This window comes from Mustelus asterias, chromosome 17, assembly GCF_964213995.1.
Source record: "Mustelus asterias chromosome 17, sMusAst1.hap1.1, whole genome shotgun sequence".
Classification (NCBI taxonomy): Eukaryota; Metazoa; Chordata; class Chondrichthyes; order Carcharhiniformes; family Triakidae; genus Mustelus; species Mustelus asterias.
Window position 1 is genome coordinate 49,537,057 of NC_135817.1, and position 26,238 is coordinate 49,563,294.

The 26,238-nt window shown below is 41.0% G+C and overlaps 1 protein-coding gene across 3 annotated transcripts in view; it reads left to right on the forward strand.

Moving 5' to 3' along the window:
- kdm6a (lysine (K)-specific demethylase 6A) overlaps window positions 1–26,238 on the forward strand; it is a 213,705-nt gene that overhangs the window by 63,225 nt on the left and 124,242 nt on the right. For all 3 annotated transcript variants that reach the window (XM_078232615.1, XM_078232617.1, XM_078232616.1), the window contains exons 4-5: window positions 6,978–7,027; window positions 19,052–19,110. In XM_078232615.1, coding sequence (XP_078088741.1) covers window positions 6,978–7,027; window positions 19,052–19,110 — 109 coding nt within the window. The remainder of the gene's footprint in view (window positions 1–6,977; window positions 7,028–19,051; window positions 19,111–26,238) is intronic.

A 26,238-nucleotide genomic window follows, 5' to 3' on the forward strand; every position in this document is an offset into this window, starting at 1 on the left:
GGCAATTGGGACAAGCTTAGTGGTTTTAAAAAAAAAGGGCGGCATGGGCCAAAGGGCCTGTTTCCATGCTGTAAACCTTTATGACTAAATGGTGCCGAAATATATCTGGAGCTCAGGCTCTGTATAAATGTATGTATCCAGAGTTTTGTGCTCTAAGAGAAGCTGTTAATATCCTATGCCTAACCTCTGGACATACAAAAATGATAAATGTTTCTATTTGAACAGAATGTATTCTCTGCATAGGCAGATGATGAGAAACCATTTGGTCAAGTGTAACTTAGCTTGGATACTCTCAAATGTAGTGGTTGGCTTTCTTGCATGTTGCACATCCATTTGACTAGAAAATAAACAGGCAGGAGTGTCCTAATACTCCAACCTATGTGGAAAAGCTGCTAAAAAGTATTGATCTCCAAAAAAAATTTTCAATTGCCATTGTAATCCTTGAAGAAATCCAAAAAGGCATCTGCTACAACTTTTGTCTCATACTGCAGACTTTTCTGCTCCCAGACAGCCATCTGCTCTAACTAATTTGCATCTTTGAGAGGAATGCCTCACTGCACAGAGCATTGCCCCTCGCACTGCCACTTTTATCTGATGATTATCTGCCACTTTTATCTGATGATTATCTGAGGGACCGTGTTAGGGAGCTGGAACTGCAGCTCGAGGATCTTAGGCTGTTAAGGGAGAATGAGGAGATGATAGACAAGAGCTATCATCAGGTGGTCACACCAGGGCCACACGTGGAGGCCAAGTGGGTGACGGCCAGGAAGGGTAAAGCTCATATGATTGAGAGCACCCCGGTGGATGTGCCCCTACACAACAAGTACTCCTGCCTGAGTACTGCTGGGGGGGACAGCCCGCCTGGGGGAAGCAGCAGTGGCCATGTCTCCGGAGTGGAGTCCGGCCCTGTAACTCAGAGGGCTAAGGAAAAGAGGAGGAAGGCAGTGTTAATGAGGGACTTGACAGTAAGGGTGTTTTTGCAGAGGCAGGTGGGAGTCTCGGATGGTGGTCTGCCTCCCTGGGGCCGGGATCCAGGATGTTGCTGGTCGAGTCCCAGAAATTCTGAGGGGGGAAGAAGAGGAGCCAGAGGTAGCAGTACATACTGGTACCGCTAATGTGGGAAGGAAGGGAGAAGGGGTCATGAAAAGAGAGTATAGGGAACTAGGGAGACAGCTGAGAAAGAGGAAAGCAAAGGTAGTAATCTCAGCATTGCTGCCTGTGCCACGGGAAGGTGAGGGCAGGAATGGAGTGAGGTGGAGGATGAATGTGTGGCTGAGGGACTGGTGCAGGGGGCAGGGATTCGGGTTCCTGGACCATTGGAACCTCTTTAGGGGCAGGTGTGACCTGTACACAAAAAACGGGTGGCACTTGAATCCCAGGGGGACCAATATCCTGGCGGGAAGGTTGGCTAAGGCTACTGGGGAGAGTTTAAACTAGATAGATTGGGGGGAGGGGATCGAGACGAGGTGACTGGGAGCGAGGAAGTTAGCTCGCAAACAGAGAAGGGTTATAGAAGGTGCAAGAGGGAGGATGGACGGGGGATAGAGAAGGAGCGAGCTCAGACCAAAGGATTGAGATGTGTTTACTTTAATGCCAGGAGTATAGTGAATAAAGGGGATGAGCTCAGAGCGTGGATCGATGCCTGGAAGTGTGATATGGTGGCCATTACGGAGACTTGGATGTCTCAGGGACAGGACTGGATACTCCAGGTGCCGGGATTCAGATGTTTCAGGAAGGACAGGGAGGGAGACAAGAGAGGGGGTGGAGTGGCACTGCTGATTATTGATAGTGTCACAGCTGTAGAGAAGGTGTGTGCTGTGGAGGGATTGTCTACAGAGTCTCTGTGGGTGGAAGTTCAGAGTGGGAAGGGGTCGATCACTTTGCTGGGAGTTTTCTATAGGCCGCCCAATAGTAACAGGGAGGTGGAGGAGCAGATAGGGAAACAGATCCTGGAGAGTTGCAATAATAGCAGAGTTGTTGTGATGGGAGACTTTAATTTCCCAAACATAGATTAGAATATCCCTAGGGTAAGGGGATTGGATCGGGAGGAGTTTGTTAGGTGCGTTCAGGAGGGTTTCCTGACACAGCATGTGGACAAGCTGACAAGAGGAGAGGCTGTACTTGATCTGATACTGACCAATGAACCTGGACAGGTGTCAGATCTCTCAGTGGGAGAGCATCTTGGGAATAGCGATCATAACTCTATCTCCTTTTCTGCTTGCATTGGAAAAAGAGAGGATCAGGCAAGCTAGGAAAGCATTTATATGGAGTAAGGGGAAATATGAAGACATAAGGCAGCAAATTAGAGGAGTAAATTGGAAGGAGGTATTCTCGGGGAAATGTACTGAAGAGAGGTGGCAGTTTTTCAAGGAATGTCTGTCTAGAGTTCTACAGGACAACGTTCCGAGCAGACAGGGAGGAGTTGGTAGATTAAAGGAACCGTGGTGCACGAAAGCTGTGCGGGACCTAGTCGAGAAGAAAAGGAAAGCGTACAAAAGGTTCAGAGAGCTTGGCGAAGATAGGGATCTAGAGTATATGGCTTGTAGGAAGGGACTAAAGAAGGAAATTAGGAGAGCCAGAAGGGGTCACGAGAAGGCCTTGGCAGGTAGGATTAAGGAAAACCCTGAGGCGTTTTTACACAGAGGGTGGTGGGGGCCTGGAATGCGCTGCCAAGTAGGGTGGTGGAGGCAGGCACACTGACATCGTTTAAGACTTACCTGGATAGTCACATGAGCAGCCTGGGAATGGAGGGATACAAACGATTGGTCTAGTTGGACCAAGGAGCGGCACAGGCTTGGAGGGCCGAAGGGCCTGTTTCCTGTGCTGTACTGTTCTTTGTTCTTTGTTCTTTCTATAAATATGTGAAGAGTAAAAGGATGAGATGTGAAGGAATAGGGCCTATAAAAGGTGAAGGCGGGAAAATCTGTACGGAACCAGTAGAAATGGCAGAGGTGCTTAATGAGTATTTTGCCTCGGTTTTTACAGAAGAGAAGGACCTGGGTGGATGTACTGCGGGCTTGCTGTGGACTAAAAAGATTGAGTATGTGAACTTTAAGAAAGAGGTTGTGCTGGAATCTTTGAATGGCATCAAGATAGATAAGTCACCGGGTCTGGATGGGATGTACCCCAGGTTACTGTGGGAGGCGAGGGAAGAGATTGCAGAGCCTCTGGTGATGATCTTTGCGTCGTCGATGGAGACGGGAGAGGTGCCGGAGGATTGGAGGATTGCGGATGTGGTTCCTATTTTCAAGGGGAATAGGGATAGCCGAGGAAATTACCGACCGGTGAGTCTAACCTCAGTGGTTGGTAAGCTGATGGAGAAGATCCTGAGGGACAAGATTTATGAGCATTTAGAGAGGCTTAGTATGCTCAAGAATACTCAGCATGGCAGGAGGCAAAGGAGGCAGAGAGTGGGTATAGATGGGTCTTTTTCTAAATGGAGGTCGGTCACCAGTGGTGTGCCCCAGGGATCTGTTCTGGGACCCTTGCTGTTTGTCATTTTCATAAATGACCTGGATGAAGACATGGAGGGATGGGTTGGTAAGTTTGCCAACGGCACGAAGGTTGGTGGGGTTGTGGATAGTCTGGAGGGATGTCAGAAGTTACAGAGGGACATAGATAGGATGCAAGACTGGGCGGACAAGTGGCAGATGGACTTCAACCCAGATAAATGCATAGTGGTCCATTTTGGCAGGTCGCATGGGATGAAGGAGTACAATATAAAGGGAAAGACTCTTAGTACTGTAGAGGATCAGAAGGACCTTGGGGTCCGGGTCCATAGGACTCTAAAATCGGCCCCGCAGGTGGAGGAGGTGGTTAAGAAGGCGTATGGTATGCTGGCCTTTATCAATCGAGGGATTGAGTTTAGGAGTCCGGGGATAATGATGCAGCTATATAAGACCCTCGTCAGACCCCACTTGGAGTACTGTGCTCAGTTCTGGTCGCCTCATTACAGGAAGGATGTGGAAAAGATTGAAAAAGTGCAGAGGAGACTTACAAGGATGTTGCTTGGATTGAGTGGCATGCCTTATGAGGATAGGCTGAGGGAGCTCGGTCTTTTCTCCTTGGAGAGACGTAGGATGAAAGGAGACCTAATAGAGGTATATAAGATGTTGAGAGACATAGGTCGGATGGACTCTCGGAGGCTTTTTCCCAGGGTGGAAATGGCTGCTACGAGAGGACACAGGTTTAAGGTGCTGGTGGCTCGATACAGGGGAAATGTTAAGGGGGAAGTTTTTCACAGAGGGTGGTGAGCGAGTGGAATCGGCTGCCATCAGTGGTGGTGGAGGCAAACTCAATAGGGTCTTTTAAGAGACTCCTGGATGAGTACATGGGACTTAATAAGATGGAGGGTTATAGGTAGGCCTAAAAGGTCGGGAGATGTTCGGCACAACTTGTGGGGCCGAAGGGCCTGTTTTTGTGCTGTAGTTTTTCTATGTTTCTAATATCACATTGTTGTTTATGGGAGCTTGCTTTGTACAAATTGGTTGCCATATTTTCTATAACTCAAATAGTGACTACACTTCAAAAATGTTAATGAAAGCATTTTTGAATGTCTTTTGGTTGTGTAAGGTGCTATATAAATGACCTCCACCATGGCCTACTTTGTCGAGAGTCTTATTGCCTCCCTGTCCAAGTCATTTGCTGCAATCCATTCCTGTTTGTTCAGTGCTGATCAATCTTTGTATGGCTGCTTTGTTTCGGAATTCTAGCCTCAGGCACGCAGTGAACATTTCTTCTTAGTCTCCGCTTCGCTTCTGATCCTCAAGTTATTCTTTCACTTGTGTGTGTTTCTCAACTATAGATCCATAGACATGAAATGGATCTTTGAATCTGGCTCAATTGCAATCAGATGACTCCACTCTTGATACAAGTAGATATTCATATACTTGTGTCCTTCCCCGCTTCTTGCCAATTCTAACCCTGACTTTGGGGAAAGAGACATAAAAGGGAGAGAAGGTGACAAGTGAGTCAAAATATCAAATCAGTGAATGTTTCAGGAGAATGTAGAGAAATTAGCAAAGAAATAAGAGTGGATCAGAAATGTTCGCAGGGTTCACACTTTTGCCATGTAAAATCAAATTTATTTTGTGGCATAGACCAAGTGAAGTGTTGCATCTTTTTTGCTGCTTTTCCGTCTTAGTTTTTTTCATTTTGTCTTCTGAACCATCATAGTTCTCAATTTTGTTTGGCATTTTGATGAGATTTGAGAGAATTGGTGTGCCTATGCTGGTGATATTTTTAAGGATTCGTCCAATATTTTTGGGGACTCTCACAACATAAAAACTGGGACAAATTACAGGATTATTTTATAATGAGCAACTGTCTGATCTGTAAGATACGGTCATAAAGTATTCAGCAACTAATGTTTCAGTTACTCATTTTGTTGCTAAAACATTCAGTGCTGTGCTTGATAGATAGATGAGAGCTGCAATTATGAGGACAATGTCCCCCCCCTTGAAGACGTAGTCCCAATTTAGTTTTGTGTCTTTTCCAATGTTTGTTACTTAAATTGTCTGTGAGTATGCAGTTTTGAAAATCTTCTCAACTACCACTTCTGAACCCAGATGCTAACTGATGCAGTTTTCCACAGGCCCATCTCTCTTTTTCAAAATTGCCATGATTACCTCATACTCAAGATTCCCCCTTTGATCCATTCTATAGTAATGCTTTAACCGTTCTGTAATAATTCTATCTCTCACCTTTTACTACTTTTGGGGTTCAAAGAGTGTTATAACCTTCATGTTCTGTTCCCATCTCAAAGGATTTTCTATTTCAAATCTTTCCAGTCTGTCTGCCTTTCATATCACACTGTTGAAATTGCCCTGGCCAAAATTGAGTTATGTCTTCTGTTTAACCATGACATGTTGTATCTCCTAATCTTCCACTTTCATTTCACATGGTTTGTTTTGCTATCTTCTGAAGGGGCTCAGAGCCTCGAAAGCTTGTGTGGCTTTTGCTACCAAATAAACCTGTTGGACTTTAACCTGGTGTTGTTAAACTTCTTACTGTGTTTACCCCAGTCCAACGCCGGCATCTCCACATCATTGCTATCTTCTACCACCCCTCGACTACCGAGTTCACTGTACAGTTCCCTTGCGTTTTTCCACTCATCTGGAAACAGCCAGTGTATCTCTAGCAACAACTTATTTTTTTCTACTTTACTGGGGCACGTCAGAAGCACCCAAGGATCTGTCCTTCATCCTCCTTTTCCTTTTCAATTTGCTGTATCTTCGAGACATTAGCGGGAAGCATGGAGAATGCTTCTATGTCTTTGTGATGATGTCCAGTACTTCTCTTTGTCTGTGAGCAGCTATAAGATTGTTTTGGATCTTGGATGATCCACAGTTACCTTCATTTGAACAGTGAGAAGATAAAAGCCATGGATTTTATTTCTTACCGCTACTCTGCTTCCTTGACCTGAATCCCTCATTTTAAGTCTAACCCAATCACATTTAACACCCATCACATCAAACACCGTGGGGAGACTTTTCCCATCTCGCCCACCACGGGGCAGGGGTACATTGACTTCGGGTGGGATTTTCTGGTTTTGGGGCGAGCATGGCCAGAAAATCCCACCCCATGTGTTTGACCCTGAGCCCCCTCTCCTCTGTCGTGGAAATCCCTATCACCGTTTTGTCACCGAAAAAAGCAATTTGTTTTAATGTCACCCATGCTGCTCTCTCTTTGTCTGCTCTGTAAACTTCAACTTGTCCAAAGCGTGGCTACTTGTATCTTGCTCTAGGCTAACTCCTGCTTATCCATTACTTCTCCCCTTATAAACCTACATTAGCCTCACCTCCTGTCTTCCAATATGTTGGAATTTTAAAATCCTTATCTTTGGAAGAATTTGTTGTCTTTAGATTCTGGCTGCTCTGATGAAGATCCTCTCTTTTTTTCCAGGTTTCTGCCATTTTACGACTTGTTCTTATTTCATAACATTTTCACATCAGATTTTTTTCTCTTTTGTCTTTCAGCATTATCTGCATACCAGAGGTACTACAGTTTACAGTCTGACTACTGGAAGGTTTGTAGCATTTGAAAGATTCTTACTGCAATTTAATCACTTGGCATTTATTGAACAGTTTATGTTCAGCATTCTCAAGTCACTAAGTGGTTAGTGCTGGTGGCATTTTCTTCTCCCACCCCTTTAATCCCATTATTTGTGTGATTTTACTGCTTTTATTTGATTTGTTAAATATAAAGAAATTGTAGCACAGGAGGAGATTCTCTTTTAAGTATTGGAAATTATTGTATTATCACCATGGCACAGTTTTATCTGGTTTGTTATGCATGGTGAATGCAAATACATTGTAAATTATTATGCTAATCTTTGCACTTAAAATTTTAATTATTTGCTAAGTTGGGACAAACTTTGATTTGCCAAACTCAGGGATGTGACCAGTCACACACACTTGATCTTTATATTCAGTTGAGAGACCCCAAATTCCAATCCCGATCTTGGGTGTTATAGCAGAAAAGAAAGTGGTGTATAAATTTAATTGTTTTCGTTATCTTCTGTTTGTTCAATTTTAACTTGTGTTGACTATGCAGCTGGACAAGATTACTTCAGTATAATTTTTTTTTATTCATTCATGGGATGTGGGTGTTGCTGGCTGGCCAGCAGTTATTGCCCATCCCTATTTTCCCTTGAAATTAAGTGGCTTGCTAGGCCCTTGTAGAGGGCAGTTGAGAGCCAAGCACATTGCATGGCTCTGGAGTCGTATATAGACCAGTCCAGGTAAGGATGGCAGATTTCCTTCTCTAAAGGTCCCCTTCCAGGTTAGTGAATCAGATAGGTTTTTCTGACAATTGACAATGGTTTCATGGTCATCCATAGATTCTCAATTCCAGATTTTAAAAATTGAATTCAAATTCCACCATCTGCCATGATGGGATTCGAACCTGGGTCCCCAGAACATCAGCTGAGTTTCTGGATCAATAGTCTAGCAATGATACCACTAGGCCATCGCTCCCCTACATCTCTTAGTGGATGTGAAAGTTCACCACTAATTTCAGCAGATGTGCATCGGAAAATTATATAATTATCCAGATTAATTTATTAGATTCCAATGGCTAAAGGAGACACATTACAAGCTTAACTGGTTATCTTAAATTGATAGTGTAGCTATCGGCGCACTCAGGATTGCTCATTTACATTTGCTAGAAGTGACATACGTTCTTATGCAGGGCCCTGTTCTCTGCAAACAAAAAGAATATGTGCAAACCTTGTGCCTTTTTTAATTACCCAAGAAATTGAGGCACATGTATTCCCCCATTGCTTTCTCCATGGCAGAAACTTGGCCAATTGACTGGGTTTGCAGCCCAGTCAATTTCTGTGGTATAAATTGTTGCGATTGTTTGAAATTTGTCAGTTTTTCATTTTGTCCTGAGATTGCAAGATTGAAAGGTTTGGCAACATATTTCTCTTTTCAGCAATCTTTTCTTCATTATAAAAATGATAATCAGTTGAAGTTAAATGGATTTACTGTATTTGTCATTGTTTATTGGTCAGGGAAGAGTCTACTCTTCCATCAAAATTACATTTGTATATTGCTGACTTTTCTGAATACAGTTTTTTCCCCCTCAGTAGTTCTAGTTTAGAATGACTTAGCAACACTGTATTAAAGATAATTTAAACATTGGAGAGTATAAAATTAAGTAATCTAATTTAAGTCACAGGATCCAGCAGGATATACAATTTTTTAACCAACCGGTTTTCTGACATATGTAGGGGCCTACTGTATTTTGAGTCTCCAAAAAAAGCTATTGAAAATGTATGTCTTTTCTGTTTACCCAATGTGCAATGTACATGTCTGTTGGGATAGACTCCATTTAGCAAGGATATGTAGGAGTATCGTTGGACTTGATTACTCTGAGCTTCCTGTCCAGCAAAGTGTGTCCTACTAGTTAAAGCATTCGTTTTCTGAATTCTCTACAGAAAAGTGAGAAGAATCCCAGGCTAAGGTATGCCCTCCCCATTAAATTCCAGTGATGATCCACCAGACTTGTTGGTCAGTGATGTGCCCTTGATTACCTTAGATTAGGTATTAAATTACAGTGAATTGATTTGGTTCAGAACTTGCATTATCACCTTGGAGACTTTTTGACTTAAGATATCTTGCTTACCCTCCTCCTCAAAAATGGTAATTAGCTGGTCATTTCACAACTCGCAACCATGGTTTTGAGCCTTCCCCAGGTGGACAAAGATACTAGAAAAGCAACGTAACTGAAGAATGAGATGGCATTACCACCAGTCTCCTTGTCTACACCAAGCACATACACCATATCCTGTTGAATAATAGCTCCACCTGTTGGAGGCCCAGAATTTCAGCAGGAACCACCAAGCATGGCATGTCTGCTTTCATAACAATTTACAGGAAATGCTGTTGAGCCTTCCATGAAAAATGGCAACCTTTATGATAAAATAATAAAGATCTCTTAAGACAATGTAATTAAGGCTGCTTCCAGTCAACTCAATAGAAGATCAAATTGGATTTCTTTAATTTAAGTAATATATTTGAGTTAGGACTAGTGAGTTTTGTACAAGGTTACTTTTTGACCTAATGTGATGGGAAATCCCATTAAGCATAACTTACATGCATATCTATCTCTTATAAATGATCAACAAAGCATCAATAATACCAAAATACTGTAATTGCCAGGGAAATTATTTTTTAATTAAATTTGAGGTGGTTTTGTGTCTGCATCAGTGAAACCTTGGATGATTTTTAAACTGGAAATTAAAGGAATAAAGGAAAAATTACACTAATTGAATAGCAATTTAAATTACTTTCTCTAGCTAATACTTCTTAAAAAAAAAAATTCCATTATTATTTTGTCTGCTTGTAAGCTTGACTGCCTCTTTTGCCTTAAGACGACTTCCTTCTATTTGCCCTTTCCACTATCATCGTACAGAAATAACTTATTACCCTTGCCTTCACTGATGTTTTCTCTTGAATGTACCCCTGCATGTCTAATACATTCAGAGTACCTCAGTTGTCTCAAAGATCAATGGTCCCCTGCAACTTGTCTACCCTGACCCTAAACAGCAAATGAGAAGTTCCTGAATTTCTTGGTGCTGAATAATAAAACCATCCATGCAGCTGCTTCTTCATCCACTTATCCCTTGTTTCAACATTTGTCTTTTCCTGTTCATCAAATCTTCCATCCTCAACTTTTTGCATTTTGTCCACTATTTCACACTTCATCCTCTTCAAATTCGCCTCCAGAAATCCATCACTTACTCAATCCTTCGCTACTGAAATAGTTATAATACCTTTGACAATTTTGCTATCTTTTCCAGCTCTTGTGAGCAGACATTATTAATGTTACCCTTACTGTAAGCAATATCTCCCTCATGTTAATCACTTTTATCATACAGTTTAAAAAAAAAATTAAAACAAACAAGCTTACTCTTTGTAATTGCCACATTTCCCCTCCAATCAAAGGCATTTGAAGGCACTCCCACTATCTAGCACTTTGCCTGACGCTCAAATCTTCATTTTCATTGCTCCAATCTGGCGTCTACATAAAATTACGTAGGGTGTACTACACAGAAACAGACCATTTAACCCAAACAGTGCTTACTGCTGTTCATACTCCACTGGAGCTGCCTCCCATCCTTCCTCGTCCATCTATCAGCACAACCCTCATGCTTAGCTAGTATCCCCTTAAAAGCATTCACACTTTTCATCTTAATCACTCCCTTTGGTAGCAAATTTCACATTCTTGCCACACAGGAATGCAATAGGAACTTATTTCGGAATTTAATTTCTTAGTGAGCGTCTTGTATTGACAGCCTCTAGCTTTGCTCTTCTTCGCAAGTGGAAAGACTCTATGTATTCGATCAAAATCTTTCGTAATTTAAAATACTTTAGGTTACCCACACCCTTCTCTCTTCAAGAAAAAAGAGATTCTTTCCTGATATGTGTACACAATTTTGGTGTCAACATTGTAACTCTTCTGTATATCCACTCAAATACCTGTATATCCTTTTTATAATATTGAGATCAGAACTGCTCGCAATGCTTTTAATTAGAGAGTAATCAAATTTTGATACAAGTTGAGCATGCCTTCTCTGCTTTTTAATTCTATCCCTTTTTGAAATAAACAATAAAAAAACACTTTAAAAAAAACTGTACTAACCTGCATTGCTACTTTTAGTTGTGTATATTTGTTATCTCATCCTTTTGCTCCTCTATCCTACTTAGATTCATATTTTCCAAGTGATAAGTGACATCTTTATTTTTCTGTCCAAAATGCAATATCTCACACCAGTCGGTGTTGAAATTCATTTGCCAGCTATATACCCATTCTGCAACTTCATTAATGCTGTCTTTTATTTTGTTGCAGCCCTCCTCATGGAGTGGATGATTCACCCACTCCCCGAAATAACTGAATATTAGAAAATACAGAAATTCTGGTTTTGATGGTGGCACAGTGGTTGGCACTGTTGCCTCACAGTGCCAGGCACCCGGGTTCAATTCGCGGCTTGAGTCACTGTCTGTGTGGAGTTTGCATGTTCTCCCTGTGTCTGTGTGGGTTTCCTCCGGGTGCTCCGGTTTCCTCCCACAGTCCAAATATGTGCTGGTTAGGTGAGTTGGACATGCTAAATTTGCCTTGGTGTCCCAAATTGGGGGATTAGCAGGGTAAATGCACAGGGCTTAGGTAAGATGCTCTTTCAGAGAGTCGGTGCAGACTCGAATGGGGGGGGAATGGCCTCCTTCTGCACAGTAGGGTTGCTACGATTCTAAAATCTAAATCAACAATATAAATTTTGACAAACATTGAATCTTGCAGGACCCCACTTCCCACCTTTTGCCACTCTAAATAACTACCTTTCATCTCAACTTTCTGCTTTCTATCTTGCACCCAGCTCGCTATTCATTGTGTTGCTTCTCACCTTAGTTGTCTATATATTATGTGGTGCCTTTGGAAATTTAGATCATTAAAAAAAATTATTTAGCAAATGCAAACCTCCAAAGCCAAGTGATGGCGTTCTCATTTGCTGAGTTTAAGATGATTTGCTGTCCCTTATTTTGTATAAGGGATATTCCTTGGTAATGTGCAGCATTATTTGTCTCTCTCCACGAATGTACAAGAGTTTTGTATTGAGGCCCCCAAGATGGAGATTAGCTGCATAGGAGCCTTGTCCTGTCCTGAGCCCGTTTAGCAAGGACCACTCTTGCTGTGGTGGTTCAAAGTTTGCCATTTCGCACATGGAGGAACTTAGTGACTTTCTCATGTTTCCCAGACCTTTATCCAAAGAATGTCTGCTGGCAGATCTTGATCTATGTGGGGCACTGAGATGGGAGGTAGGCAGTAGGTAGGTTGGAAGTGATAGGTTATCATGGAGTGATAAGTGAGGTGCAACACAATGATTTGAACTAGTTTGCAACAGTCAGGGGATGTGTGGGGAATGATGTTTGAGTGCAGGAAGCCAGATGAGGGAGGTTGATTGTTGGGTGTTCCAGTTATAATGAATATTGTGGCATTCAGTTGAATGTCCACAATATTGCATGTGATAACTTTTACCAGAGAGGGGCACAGTACTCCACTGCGGAATATGATGGGGTGAGTGCAGAAGTCCAAAGTTATTGTAGCAGCAGTGCCCCACATGAGTCGAGCAAATTTAGTTAATTGATTGTTTCTGGTTTTGACTTTTTGCGACTGTTTCCTTCAGATGTTCGTGAAGGACCAGGTCCTATCTAGTGTCACTCCCCAGTATGTTGGGTTGGGATCATGCTTTAATCTCTGGCCATTCATGTCGATGTATAATTTTTGGTATTGACATCGTGGAGGTGATATATACTGGATATGGCTTTGGAGGGATTTGACATGAGACACCCACGTGCTGCAGTATTCTGTCAACTTTCTAACATCTTTTTAAGGATCTGGTCCAGATTGCTGAAGGATGGAGTTTGGGTAGCACAACAGATGTCATCAGCATAGATGAACTTCTGGGACATGGTTATAGGAAGATTATTTGTATATATGTTGAACAGGATTGGGGCTAGCACTGAATTCTGTGATAGTCTGGCCTGTCTTTTCCATGTCCTTCTCACTTGTCCAAGGTAGACTTTGAATCATCTGTTGCAAAGGACAGCTGTCATGACCCAGGCTGGAAGCACTGCAAACAACTTCCAGAGCAGTCCTGCGTGCTGCACTGTATTGTCGGAGGATCCAGTAGCATTAGTCCTACCGTCAGCTTTTGGAAGCCAGTTTTGATGGAGATGATGAATGCCACATGTGTTGCAGCCCTTACGGAACCAATTTGGTCAACATTGGGGATGGCCTCTCTTTATGGAGATGCACACCGCCTGATTGATAAATAAATTGCATCTGCTTAACAACTTTCTCTGTTACCACTTTAAAAAATTAAATGAGGCTGGTCAAGCAAGATTTTAATTTCAAAGTACATGCAGACATTTTATTATTATAGTTTTGGTTTCCAAATGACTTCTGTTGTTCAAAGTACCAAAGCATCTTTTGGCAAAATGACAAATGATCTTATTGTGCTTTATTTGACATAGTTGATTGAACTATTGTCCTTCAGCGCCTCTTCTAAATCTGACACAATACCCAAGGTGCCTGTCTGACATCAAATCTTGAATAAACTGGCGCATCCTCCAGTTCAACATGATGTAGATTGAAGCCATTTCCTTCACTTGTGTGGCATGCTGTGGTCTCGCCACTGATTTCGCCTCCTTGGTCATTCTCTTGAACCAGGCTGTCCATAATCTTGGTATATTAATCTGTCTTGAATGGTCTTTAAACTGCACATCCTACCACCACCAAAATTGCCGCCATTTTCCTCTGTCTCAGTCTAAGCTTTTGAACCATGGAAATGTTTGTGTGTTTGCGTCACTTGTGGTCTTAACTATTTCACACTCTATTTTTTGGTATCCCATCCACCTCCCTCCATGAACTCCAACTTGCCCAAAGCCCTGCTGTTTTTATAGTCACTCCGAAATCCATTCTTCCCCCATTTTTCTGACCTTTACTGACTCCATTGTCCCAAATATTATTTAATTAGCTTCTCTGTTGAAGCTTTGATTCTGGCCTGTTAGTGGTCCCCTGCCCCACAAAAGTCACACTGGTCCTGCTTCTTGAGAATTCTGTCTGTTCATGGTTGCCTCTTTTCACCTTGCTTTTAAAAGGAATTATCAAAAGTTTCCAGCTCCATCTCCAAATCTTATTTCAATATTTATCCCAACTACCTTGCACATGAGTACTTTGTGATGCTATCTACATTAAGGATTCTACAAAAAAAAACTTTTTCTTCACATAGTCTGCTTTAATGGCCTTTTCAAAAAGTTATTCCACAGTTCCATTGCCTGTACACTAACGAGGGTACGATTTTCTTGTTCTGAATTCCTCACTGTCATTTGTTTCTGGGATTCAAACGTTTCAACATGGTGAACATTTAAGTCTACCTCTAAATATTGTTTTCTCCCCCAGAATTGGCTCAATTTTCTCTCTTTTTACCAGTTATCTTGACCCAGCTTTGCTTATTGGGAAGAGATAAGCCATTGTCTTCAATTTCCTTTTCAAACTCTGTACTCTTGCCGCAAATTCTATTATTTATTCTTTTGCCGCTTCCAGATACGGCCATTTCAATGTTTCATTGACAACCTCCCATCCTCATGCTTGTTCAAATCTCCACTGTTTGATCTCCTAATCTGCACCAAATCCCATTCATATACACTTGGGAATACTGAAGTGATAAAGATTGTATGGTGTCATTTTTGCCAGCTACCCTGTAGTGATAGTCAACTGTTTAGGACATAATGTTCACTCAGCTTCCTCTTTCCATGTAACCTTAGAAGTTAATTAGGTTGGTATGGTCAGTGAACTATAGAGGTAAGAACATATCCCATCTTCTGATGTGTGGCTAGAGTATCCCAATTATTAGAATGCCCCTCGAGTCTCAGAACATTTTTGACTTTTTTCTGATCTGAGTCCAAAAATAGAAATTCGAGTCTGAACTGTGACATTGAGAGTGATTTTCTTTCCACCAAAGATGAAATGCTAATAAATCAATTGTTCTGGCAAGAAGTGCACTTGTGTTGTTAAGAACAAGTGAAGACACATAGGTGTCCCAATTATTGTAGTTATAACCTGCGTAAGTATTTCTTGATGTGGTATGTATAATTTGATTTGGATAAGTCACTACCAGGGCATTCACTCAATTGTGTGTCCGTTGTCTCTCAACACTGCCCTTGCCAAACTAGGATGCATCATTTCCACTCAATAAGTTTGAGCCTTGAAGTACAGAAATAGTTCCTTTGCCAGCAACTTGGCTCCTGAGCCCCCAATTGCCAATTCTGGAGAAGCAACTGAACAAAGTTTCTACTCCAGATATTTCCATGGACTCTGGGCTTTTTTATCAAACGTTATTGACATCCCTCGCCCTGTTTTGAACTTGGCATATATAAATGATAAGACTTTACATGAGTATTAACAGTAATTTTCATTACTGACCAGTTTACGTGTTGGTGGGTTCATTGAAATATTTTTGAAATGGCCAAATATCTCATCTTGGAAATTCCCAGGTGATCCATAACATTTCAGGCACAGACAGATTTAGGTGGCTGGATTTCGATCCATACACTGCCTCTTCTGTTTCGCATAGTAGCACACAATATTCTTTGTCCACTGCAAAATTTCTGAATAATATATCTGGCACAACATTGTTTATCATAGCTCTGAATGATAGAAAAATCAAACTCTGGAACATATGCAACATTACCCCCAGCTGACCAGACCGTTTTGAATGGGTAATAAGTGCAAGGTAGCAACCTGAAATCAAATTCTGCCAAACTATGGCTGCAAGTATCTTGCAATCCAAATAGCCTGCAATTACTAGAATCATACAACACAGGAAGCTATTCAGCCCATTATACACCCGTTAGCTCTTTGGTAGAGCTATGCAATAAATCCCACACGCTTTCCCCATAGCCCTGTAAATTACTTTCCCTTTTCTTTTTTGAATATTACCTACTTCCACCACCTTTTTCAGTAGTGCATTTCAGACCACAGCAACCTGCTGTGATTTTTTATTTTTGAAAAACGATTTATGTTTTCTCTTGTTCTTTGCTCAGCACTGATTGATAACATGTCATATTGTCCATGGACACAGTTGTGAATCAGATCAGCCAAAAGTGCACACCCAAATAGAAAGGCAGTGAGCATCTTTGACATGTTATTACAACATTCAGCTACTTGACACTGTCCAATGGTCAGGTACTGTGTTCTTATATACTTGCATTTTGACATGTTGAATGTTTCTCCTTGACGGTCACTTTTTTCTGGCTTCTGTAGTTGATGCAAAATCTAACCTTTCTAGCTTTTGGCCACAAGAAGCACCTGAGTCTGAGGATTGCTCATTAATATCTTATTGCAATTTCTCAACATGTTAGCCTACCATGCTTATTTTCTTTTTGAAAATTACACATTATAAATGGTTGTGGCAGTGGGTCATTATAGTGCAATTGGGACACTCCATCCTGGTTTGTCTGAAAACACTGTTGAAACATCCAAATGAATTCTTCACTTCTTACTCTAGTATGTGGACAGAGGTTCCAAAGATAATTGAAGCACTGAGTTTAAATTATTTCTCCAAATAATTACTTGCTACCATCTGTTGCATTGTTATAGAGTAACTGCAGGCGAGAGGTTTGGTGCTATCTGTGGGTTGATGGATCTCTCTGCAGATTTCAATCTGAGGAAATTCCCTTTCTGTGTAAGAAACCCACTGTCTTACTGAATTGCACCCAGTCGTACGCTGTAACCAGGATTCTTTATGGACTATATAAATTACACAGTGACACGATGGATGCTGATCAGTTCCCAATAAAGATGATCCTTATTTTGGAATTATCCCACTAGCATTAAAATATCATGCTAATTACCCATCTGGGCCTGGTGCTCACACTCCTCATTACCTGCAGCTCACTCCATTGCTTCCGTACTTTTATTGAAATATTTGTTCAACCTTCAAATCCTGTTTCTTCTGCCCCCTTTTGCCTTGACATTTAATCGATCACTTTTTTGTCTTCCATTCAACCACTTGCTTTCCTCCTTGAGATTTGATAGCTGGAGCTAATCTCATCACTACCCAATTTTCATGATGTCCCTTATCCCTTTTCTCTACACCCTAACTATGACTGTAACATTACATTCTGCACCCTCTCCTTTCCTCCTCCTCCTCCGGGCGGCACGGTAGCACAGTGGTTAGCACTGCTGCTTCACAGCTCCAGGGTCCTGGGTTCGATTCCCGGCTCGGGTCACTGTCTGTGTGGAGTTTGCACATTCTCCTCGTGTCTGCGTGGGTTTCCTCCGGGTGCTCCGGTTTCCTCCCACAGTCAAAAAGATTAGGTTGATTGGCCAGGTTAAAAATTGCCCCTTAGTCCTGATGCGTAGGTTAGTGGGATTAGCGGGTAAATATGTGGGGGTAGGGCCTGGGTGGGATTGTGGTCGGTGCAGACTCGATGGGCCGAATGGCCTCCTTCTGCACTGTAGGGTTTCTATTCTATTCTTCTTCTTTATGTACTCTATGAACGGTATGCTTTGTCTGTATAGTGTGCAAGAAACAATACTTTTCACTATCTACCAATAATGTGGCAATAATAAATCAAATCAAAATCTATTCATTATCTATTCTGATTCACATGTTGTGCCTCTTTCCTCCCTCCGTATCAGTACTAAGCGACTCTGTACACGGTGATTTCAATCTCCATTGCTGCTCGTTTGTCCATCTTTAATTTTGCTGTCTTCGCTGACCCATCAGTTCATGTCAACTCTTGTGCCCATATTTTCCTGCTACCTGCTCGACGTTTTCTGATGTAACTGCTCTACCCCAGGTTCTCGATCACAGGGCCATCTCCAAAAACTTTCTTGTATCTATCACCGCCCACATCCTTGTTTCCTTTTGTATTGACCGCTGAAAAAGATTGCTCACCAAAGTCGATTAGAATTGCATTTTGAAATTCCCAGAGTTTAGAATTTAAATGTTTCTCTTTCTTCCAAGGGTCTGTCATCATCACCCTCCTTGACTGTATTGCCTCCTAAAACTCTCCCTCTTTCCACAACTGCACATTTGAAGCTCCGTCTTGAGGTTTGGCCCATTTCTTTGACTCTTCTGTACAATTCTGTACATTGGCCTGCCATTTCATCTCTCTGCCTGACCACTGTCTCTGCTTGCTGCAGCCTGGTGTTTTGCAATCCTGTTTGACCACAAACTGAGCTTCTGAATATATCCTTTTCACCAAAGGCTATCTAGACTTACTTTGCTCTCCTGTGCCGCTGCTTTAGTCCGTGTGCCACTAAATTCTCTCGTGCTTTTGTTATCCTTCAAGCTTGGTTATTCTAATGTTCTTCAAATTCTGTAAACTTAATATCCAAAGTTGGTTCCAATATTTTAACTGTCATTATGTCCACCTCACACATCACACACACCCTGGGTGAGCAGCATTAGTTTCAATTGTCCAATTTGATATTTGGTTTTGAATCCTTTGCTTTTAACCTCCTCAAGGTCTGCCGTCCTCTGGGAACTCTTCCACTGACTGATTTGTTATGCATCACTCCCTGTTGCCGTTGCACCTTCTGCCTGGTCCCCACAGTTCGGGGTCGTCTCCTTAAACACCTCTTCACCTCCCCAACATCATTGAAGGCGTTCATTAAAATGTGCTTTAAACAAACACTTCAAGTCGTCCCTTTTCATAACTCTTTTGGTTTATCATTTATTTTTGTCTGATGATGGTTGTGTGGAACTCTGGGATGATTCTCTATATTAATGATGCTATATAAGTTTCCTGTGAGATGCTTAATGATGATCTAGTTCATGACATTACATATCAAAACACTGCATTTGCTGTTCATTAGTTTGAAATGCAAGTGACTACTGTTAGGTAATTATTTTGCACGTAGATTCTACGTGGAGAGATAGAATGAATGAGTTAATCCACGTATTGGTCTGTTGCTACAAATCATAAAACAAAACGGGTTTGTTAACTTCATTACATTGTTAATATTTTTCTCCCCATAGAATGCTGCCTTTTTATATGGCCTTGGTCTTGTCTACTTCCATTATAATGCATTTCAATGGTGAGTAAAATATTTATTGTTCTTTAGTTGCAATTAAGCACATACAATAAAATAGAATCTGAAAATTAGTTAAACCTGTTTATTTGACTACCATATTTGGAACAATGCATTTGTTTTTGCGTGAGGTATATGAGTTTGTTGCTGCTGGCGTTGGATACATAGCTTGTAAAGTAGGCTAACTGGAGTTTCTAGTTTGTTTGTTGAAAATGTGGGTACTCTTTACTGTTTTTGTTCCTTGTTCCTTGCCCAATTCTGGCCGATTTGACGTGGCATCATTGCTGTAAACCTATGAAGATGGGAAGCAGTACTTACTGCATTAATTCCCCAATTTTCACTCCCTGATCTTACCTTTTTTAATTACTGGAAATGGGACAAGCAGGAGGAAACATTGGTTTGGAGCTTGTTAAGAGCCCTCTATCCTCCTTCGCTTATCCCCAACTCCTTGCCACCCAGATCTCCTTTGCATACCCACTTTCTTTTTCACACCTCTTTTTCAATTTCTTTCCACCTCCAACAGGTCCACCTTCCAGTTCTGCTTGAAGTAAATAGGACATTTTATCTTTGATATAACATTGCAGGAATCAACTGAAATAAAATAAAGACCGCGTGTTTCTAATATGTTTTAGATTAATGGTCAATTATGGAATTTAATCCTTAAATTAGCAGCAAGTGTCCTAGAAAATTATTAAGTTAAAATTAAATGTGAATTAATCAGTCACTGGAAATGACTTTGTGTTTATCCCCTACATGATACAAACACCTCATTGTTGTAACACAGCATGTCCTTTGATTTGTGCGATAACGTAGGAGATCTGGTATATTAAAATTTGTGTGATCCAAATCAAATTGTACAAATTGCTGAAATTCTATGATATTACCCAGCTATTGAAATATTAATGACTTCTCTACAAGTTGCAGTCAGTCTTAGTTGGGCCAAATTGTTGAATTTGCTTTGTCCCAAGTCTGCTAGATTTGGCAGGGGGAGAGGGGGTAACTATTGGCCATTCTAAATCAGCGCAATGAGATACCCCATTCCTTGCTGTATTTGCAGGTTAACCCCACCAATGGTACATCATGGAGATTTTGGTGTTCTGTATGTAATCTCTATCTCCAGTAACTCCTTGCATTTATTTTTTTTCTGTGGGAAGTGTGAAAAATGTTTTTTTATATAGTTGAAGGTTAGAATTCTGCATTTTACTGTACACTTAATTTCAGACTGACCTTATGTTCTCTCATTTTGTTAATGTAAGCAATTTGAATAAAATGCATCTTTATTCCAAACCAGGAAAGGTGCTTTAGTTTCAGCTGCTTGAGAAGTTAAATATTGACACATTTCATTAACCTTTGTAATTGAAGAACTGGTTGCCCTTGTTGACAGTTATGCAGGCAATCTAGTGGAGGTTGTGGTATGCTGAAAACATTGTAACATACATGCGTTTAACTTTCCAGAACTGCCAGGGATGTGGCTTTGCTGTTTTTTTTTACAGATCGTTTTTTTAATTAAAAGACTTTGCCACACATTCAGTCAGTGCCTTTATTTCCTTTCTGTGGTTTAGAATCTGTGGCGTTTTTTTAGTCAAAGCAAAGGCAGCAGAAACAAATGGAGCAACCAACAAGCTTGTTTAGATTGGAACCTGTTTTTGTAAAGTGTTTTTACTTTTTAAAATGAGAACCATTATGATTTATGTGTTGACTACCATGTTGCCTTTCAGCTATTAGTTGCCGTATAATGTTGAAGATTGATGTTTTCAGATTTGTAATTCACTGCAGCCCCATATAATCTGTTTTTGTAGGTGCTATCTCACTAATTGTGAAGGTAATATATTGCATAGATCACATTGATTTTTATTTTAAAATTGGAAAAAATTGAAAAAATTGCACTGGGAATAAGATTTTGCTTCTAGATATACCATATAGACATAGATAGGATGCAAAGCTGGGCTGAAAAATGGCAAATGGTGTTTAACCCTGATAAATGTGAGGTGATTCATTTTGGTAGGACTAATTTAAATGTGGATTACAGGGTCAAAGGTAGGGTTCTGAAGACTGTGGAGGAACAGAGAGATCTTGGGGTCCATATCCACAGACCTCTAAAGGTTGCCACTCAAGTGGATAGAGCTGTGAAGAAGGCCTATAATGTGTTAGCTTTTATTGTAAGAAGTTTAACAACACCAGGTTAAAGTCCAACAGGTTTATTTGGTAGCAAAAGCCACACAAGCTTTCGAGGCTCTAAGCCCCTTCTTCAGGTGAGTGGGAATTCTGTTCACAAACAGAACTTATAAAGACACAGACTCAATTTACATGAATAATGGTTGGAATGCGAATACTTACAACTAATCCAGTCTTTAAGAAACAAAACAATGGGAGTGGAGAGAGCATCAAGACAGGCTAAAAAGATGTGTATTGTCTCCAGACAAGACAGCCAGTGAAACTCTGCAGGTCCACGCAACTGTGGGGGTTACAGATAGTGTGACATGAACCCAATATCCCGGTTGAGGCCGTCCTTGTGTGTGCGGAACTTGGCTATCAGTTTCTGCTCAGCGACTCTGCGCTGTCGTGTGTCGCGAAGGCCGCCTTGGAGAACGCTTACCCGAATATCAGAGGCCGAATGCCCGTGAGGCATTTGGCCTCTGATATTCGGGTAAGCGTTCTCCAAGGCGGCCTTCGCGACACACGACAGCGCAGAGTCGCTGAGCAGAAACTGATAGCCAAGTTCCGCACACACGAGGACGGCCTCAACCGGGATATTGGGTTCATGTCACACTATCTGTAACCCCCACAGTTGCGTGGACCTGCAGAGTTTCACTGGCTGTCTTGTCTGGAGACAATACACATCTTTTTAGCCTGTCTTGATGCTCTCTCCACTCCCATTGTTTTGTTTCTTAAAGACTGGATTAGTTGTAAGTATTCGCATTCCAACCATTATTCATGTAAATTGAGTCTGTGTCTTTATAAGTTCTGTTTGTGAACAGAATTCCCACTCACCTGAAGAAGGGGCTTAGAGCCTCGAAAGCTTGTGTGGCTTTTGCTACCAAATAAACCTGTTGGACTTTAACCTGGTGTTGTTAAACTTCTTACTGTGTTTACCCCAGTCCAACGCCGGCATCTCCACATCTTAGCTTTTATTAACAGGGGGTTGGAGTTTAAGAGCCGTGGGGTTATGCTGCAACTGTACAGGACCTTGGTGAGACCACATTTGGAATATTGTGTGCAGTTCTGGTCACCTCACTATAAGAAGGATGTGGAAGTGCTGGAAAGAGTGCAGAGGAGATTTACCAGGATGCTGCCTGGTTTGGAGGGTAGGTCTTATGAGGAAAGGTTGAGGGAGCTAGGGCTGTTCTCTGGAGCGGAGGAGGCTGAGGGGAGACTTAATAGAGGTTTATAAAATGATGAAGGGGATAGATAGAGTGAACGTTCAAAGACTATTTCCTCGGGTGGATGGAGCTATTACAAGGGGGCATAACTATAGGGTTCGTGGTGGGAGATATAGGAAGGCTATCAGAGGTAGGTTCTTTACGCAGAGAGTGGTTGGGGTGTGGAATGGACTGCCTGCAGTGATAGTGGAGTCAGACACTTTAGGAACATTTAAGCGGTTATTGGATAGGCACATGGAGCACACCAGGATGATAGGGAGTGGGATAGCTTGATCTTGGTTTCAGATAAAGCTCGGCACAACATCGTGGGCCGAAGGGCCTGTTCTGTGCTGTACTGTTCTATGTTCATATTTATTCAATAAAAAATTGAGAAATTTGTATTTCATGGGCAATTTGTTGTGCCTTTCCTACTTTGTGTTAGAAGTTCTGATAAAATATTTTATATTAGCGTGAAATTATAAATTGTGTTGTTTTTGCTGGGCCAATTTTATAGTATTAAATTGTTGTGACAACAACCAGTCTAAAATCTTTTAGAACTTTCTTGATGTCCATTGATGTTGTTGTGAACATGGCAAGATTCAGCTAAATCTCTAATTAGCACAGTATTTAAGTTGAGCTCTTGACATCCTTAAACGGTGCACTGAAACTGTAGAATCAAGGAACTATCCTCTCCATTAATCTGTTTTGAATCCTGCTGAGATTCATGAGGTGAAGGATGCTTTCCTTATTACAATGGTTCTGCATTAAATGTTTTTGAAAGATGCCTGCATTGCATTTCAATGAAGTTGTCAACATAGTGCATACCCAACTAATTTTTGTAGGACTACCTATTAATGATGACTTGCCCATTAGAGATATTAGCCTGGATTTTATGGTGGTAATGACAGCAAAATTGCCGGCATTCATCATCATTACTCCTTTAAAACCAACAGAAACATGTACAGTTAAATCCATCAGTGACTGTACACTTTTACAATCTCGATAGATGAAATCAATTAGAAATCACTGACTGACCAGAACTTTCCCTTTTACATTGTGATGTACACCTTGTTAATGGGGCATAACTAGGTTTTAATGGTGTGCTTAAGTCATAACTGAAGAACTTCACTGGCCCTAACGAATTTTATATTTGTACAATGTCAGTTTTCTCCATTGATTTCATGGCTTCGTAGTTTTCAAACGTTTGCTTGATATTCCAGCTTTTAATGTATATGTCCCAATCTTTATTTTGCTCTGTATTTTAAAAAAATATGTGAAGGGATAATTGCTGAATTTTACTTCCTGGTTTGCTGTCTGAGAACTCTTGCCTTGCTTGATGACATCACTGTTGCTGGACACCTTGACATCAAATTAACATTTGGAAAAGGTGAAATTCAACCTCAGAGATCACTGGATCTTTGTGGGCAGCTTTCTTTGAGGTCAATGGTGAAAGCCGTTGCTTTGCTACTAACTGCAAAATCCAGGCTATTAGTTATATCTGTAAGCTTGCATTCTATTACACGCACATAACAGAAAACAATGTTTTCTTTCAAACATCCAGGAGTTTGTTCTGTACAGTTCAAAAGCTTACTAGGACATTAAAAGTTATAGACCCAGGTGATAGACAACAGTTGTGTTCTATTGTTTCTAAAAGAAACTCAATCCCTTGGCCTAACATATTCCATAATGGAAAATAGTCATTTACAATGAAGAGAAAAATAACATGAAGCAGGATGGAGTCCAGTCTGTCACAATCTACTTTGAATGTTGCAAACTGCAACTATGATTTTTCACAGTCGCCACAGCCTATGATCTTGGGGGAAGGGCATACATTACAAACGATGAATTTCTAACCAAAGCATAGGGAGCTGCAAATTGAACCAACATTTGTATATTTTTCTTTCAGACACTTTCTACTATCCCTATTCTCCAGATGGAGTATGGTTCCATATTTAAATGATTCCCAGTGATGTGCAAGCTACTTCGATGAACAGAATCTGTATCCCATCTTCACTATATTTGCATGTGATCATAGTTGAGTTCAGATAATATATCTCCCAGCAAACATGCAAGTCTTACAGGCATACTTTAGGGATTTCCTAGGCACTCATCTAGAAGTAGAAGCTGACCCTCTGATTTCTATGTTCGAAGCAGAACAGTTGAACTTGTTATTTCAACATTTTGTCAAGAATTTGGTACCTGGAATTACAAATATTGTTACTGACATCAGTCTCCAGGTTTGCTGAATAGTGTAGCTTGAAATGCTGCTGTCTGATTTTGATTGTGTACATTGAGGTAAACAGGACTGGAACGCAGCCAGTCCCTAACCATGTGAGTACCCTGTGTTGTTCTCAGCATCTCTGCAAAGCACCAAAACATCATTCTAAAAGATGTCGTTAGCACTAATTGGTAAAGCAAATTAGTGTGACACAAAGTAAGTAAACAAAGTGCAACCAATTAATTCATAATTTGTTCATGCGTTTTCTTTGGACTTGCTCAGAATAAGGTATTAGCACAGCATAGAATCTTGGCAACGAATCCTTCTAAACTCAAATGAATTAGTTGTCTGCACATAGTCAGTTTGAATTGTATCACGATGCCTAAACTAGTCTCTCTTTTCTTACCATCACCACCAACTACTTGCTTTTTTACAAGGCCTTTAATGTAGTGAAGTGGTCCAAGGCACTTCATAAGTTATCAAACAGTTTGACACAGCCATGTAAGGAGATGTTAGATGATAACACCACTACTTTGACCAAATTCTAATGAGGGTCCTAAAGGTAGGAAGGCAAAGTTTTATGGAGGAAATTCCAGGGCGTTGGGCCTAGGCAGTCGTGAATGCATGTCAAGTGATTAAAATTAGGGAGCCATGTGGTTCTATAAGTGCAGGTCAGTGGGACTAGGCAAAAAATGGTTCGGCACAGACAAGAAGGGCCAAAAGGCCTGTTTCTGAGCTGTAATTTTCTATGGTTCTATGGATGCACAAGAGGTCAGAATTATAAGAGCACAATTATCTCCTGAGGGTTGGGTTTTGTGGAGCTGCAGGTGTTAAGATATATGAAGGAGTTAGGCCATGGAGGATTTGAAAACTAAGGTCAGAATTTAAAAACCAGCGGTGTTGTTCAACTGGGAGCAGGTCAAAGAGCCTAGGGTGCGTTGGAAGACTGGTAGCAATGATTTGGATATTTTGAGTTAAATATGCTGGATTGTATGCCCAATCTGAATACTGTTACATATTTCCTAACACTGCTGTCCTTTGAATTTAACCCCTCAAGAGCAAAGTGGTGGGTTTGATTGTCATGTCTTGAAGCACTTTGCATATGCTCAAAAGCATGGAAACTCCCCAGCTAACAGCATTGTGGATCTCTCACTACAGAGTGTTATGGTAAGAAGAAGGCTTACCATCACCACCTCAAGAGCAATTAAGAATGGGTAGTAAATACTGGGCTTGCTAGGGGTGCTCACATGCTGAGGGTAAATAATTTAGAAAGAATACAGCTTTCCTTTTATGCATTTTTTTGGAATGAGCACTTCTATAGCCTGGTCACTAAAATTGGCGTACAAGAGCTGTGTACCTTGAATTTCCAACAGCCTGAAATAGCTAACCATGATTTGCTCCTCCCTGCACAAATAAAATGGTTCATGGCTCTCAGATCATTTAACAGCTGATTAGCTCAGTGATGACTTAGTGTGCAATTTTCTCCTGCAGTTAAAAACAGCAACATTAGAGAGTTAAAGGGAGGAATAAATTCTGGAAATCTTCAGTAACCCACCA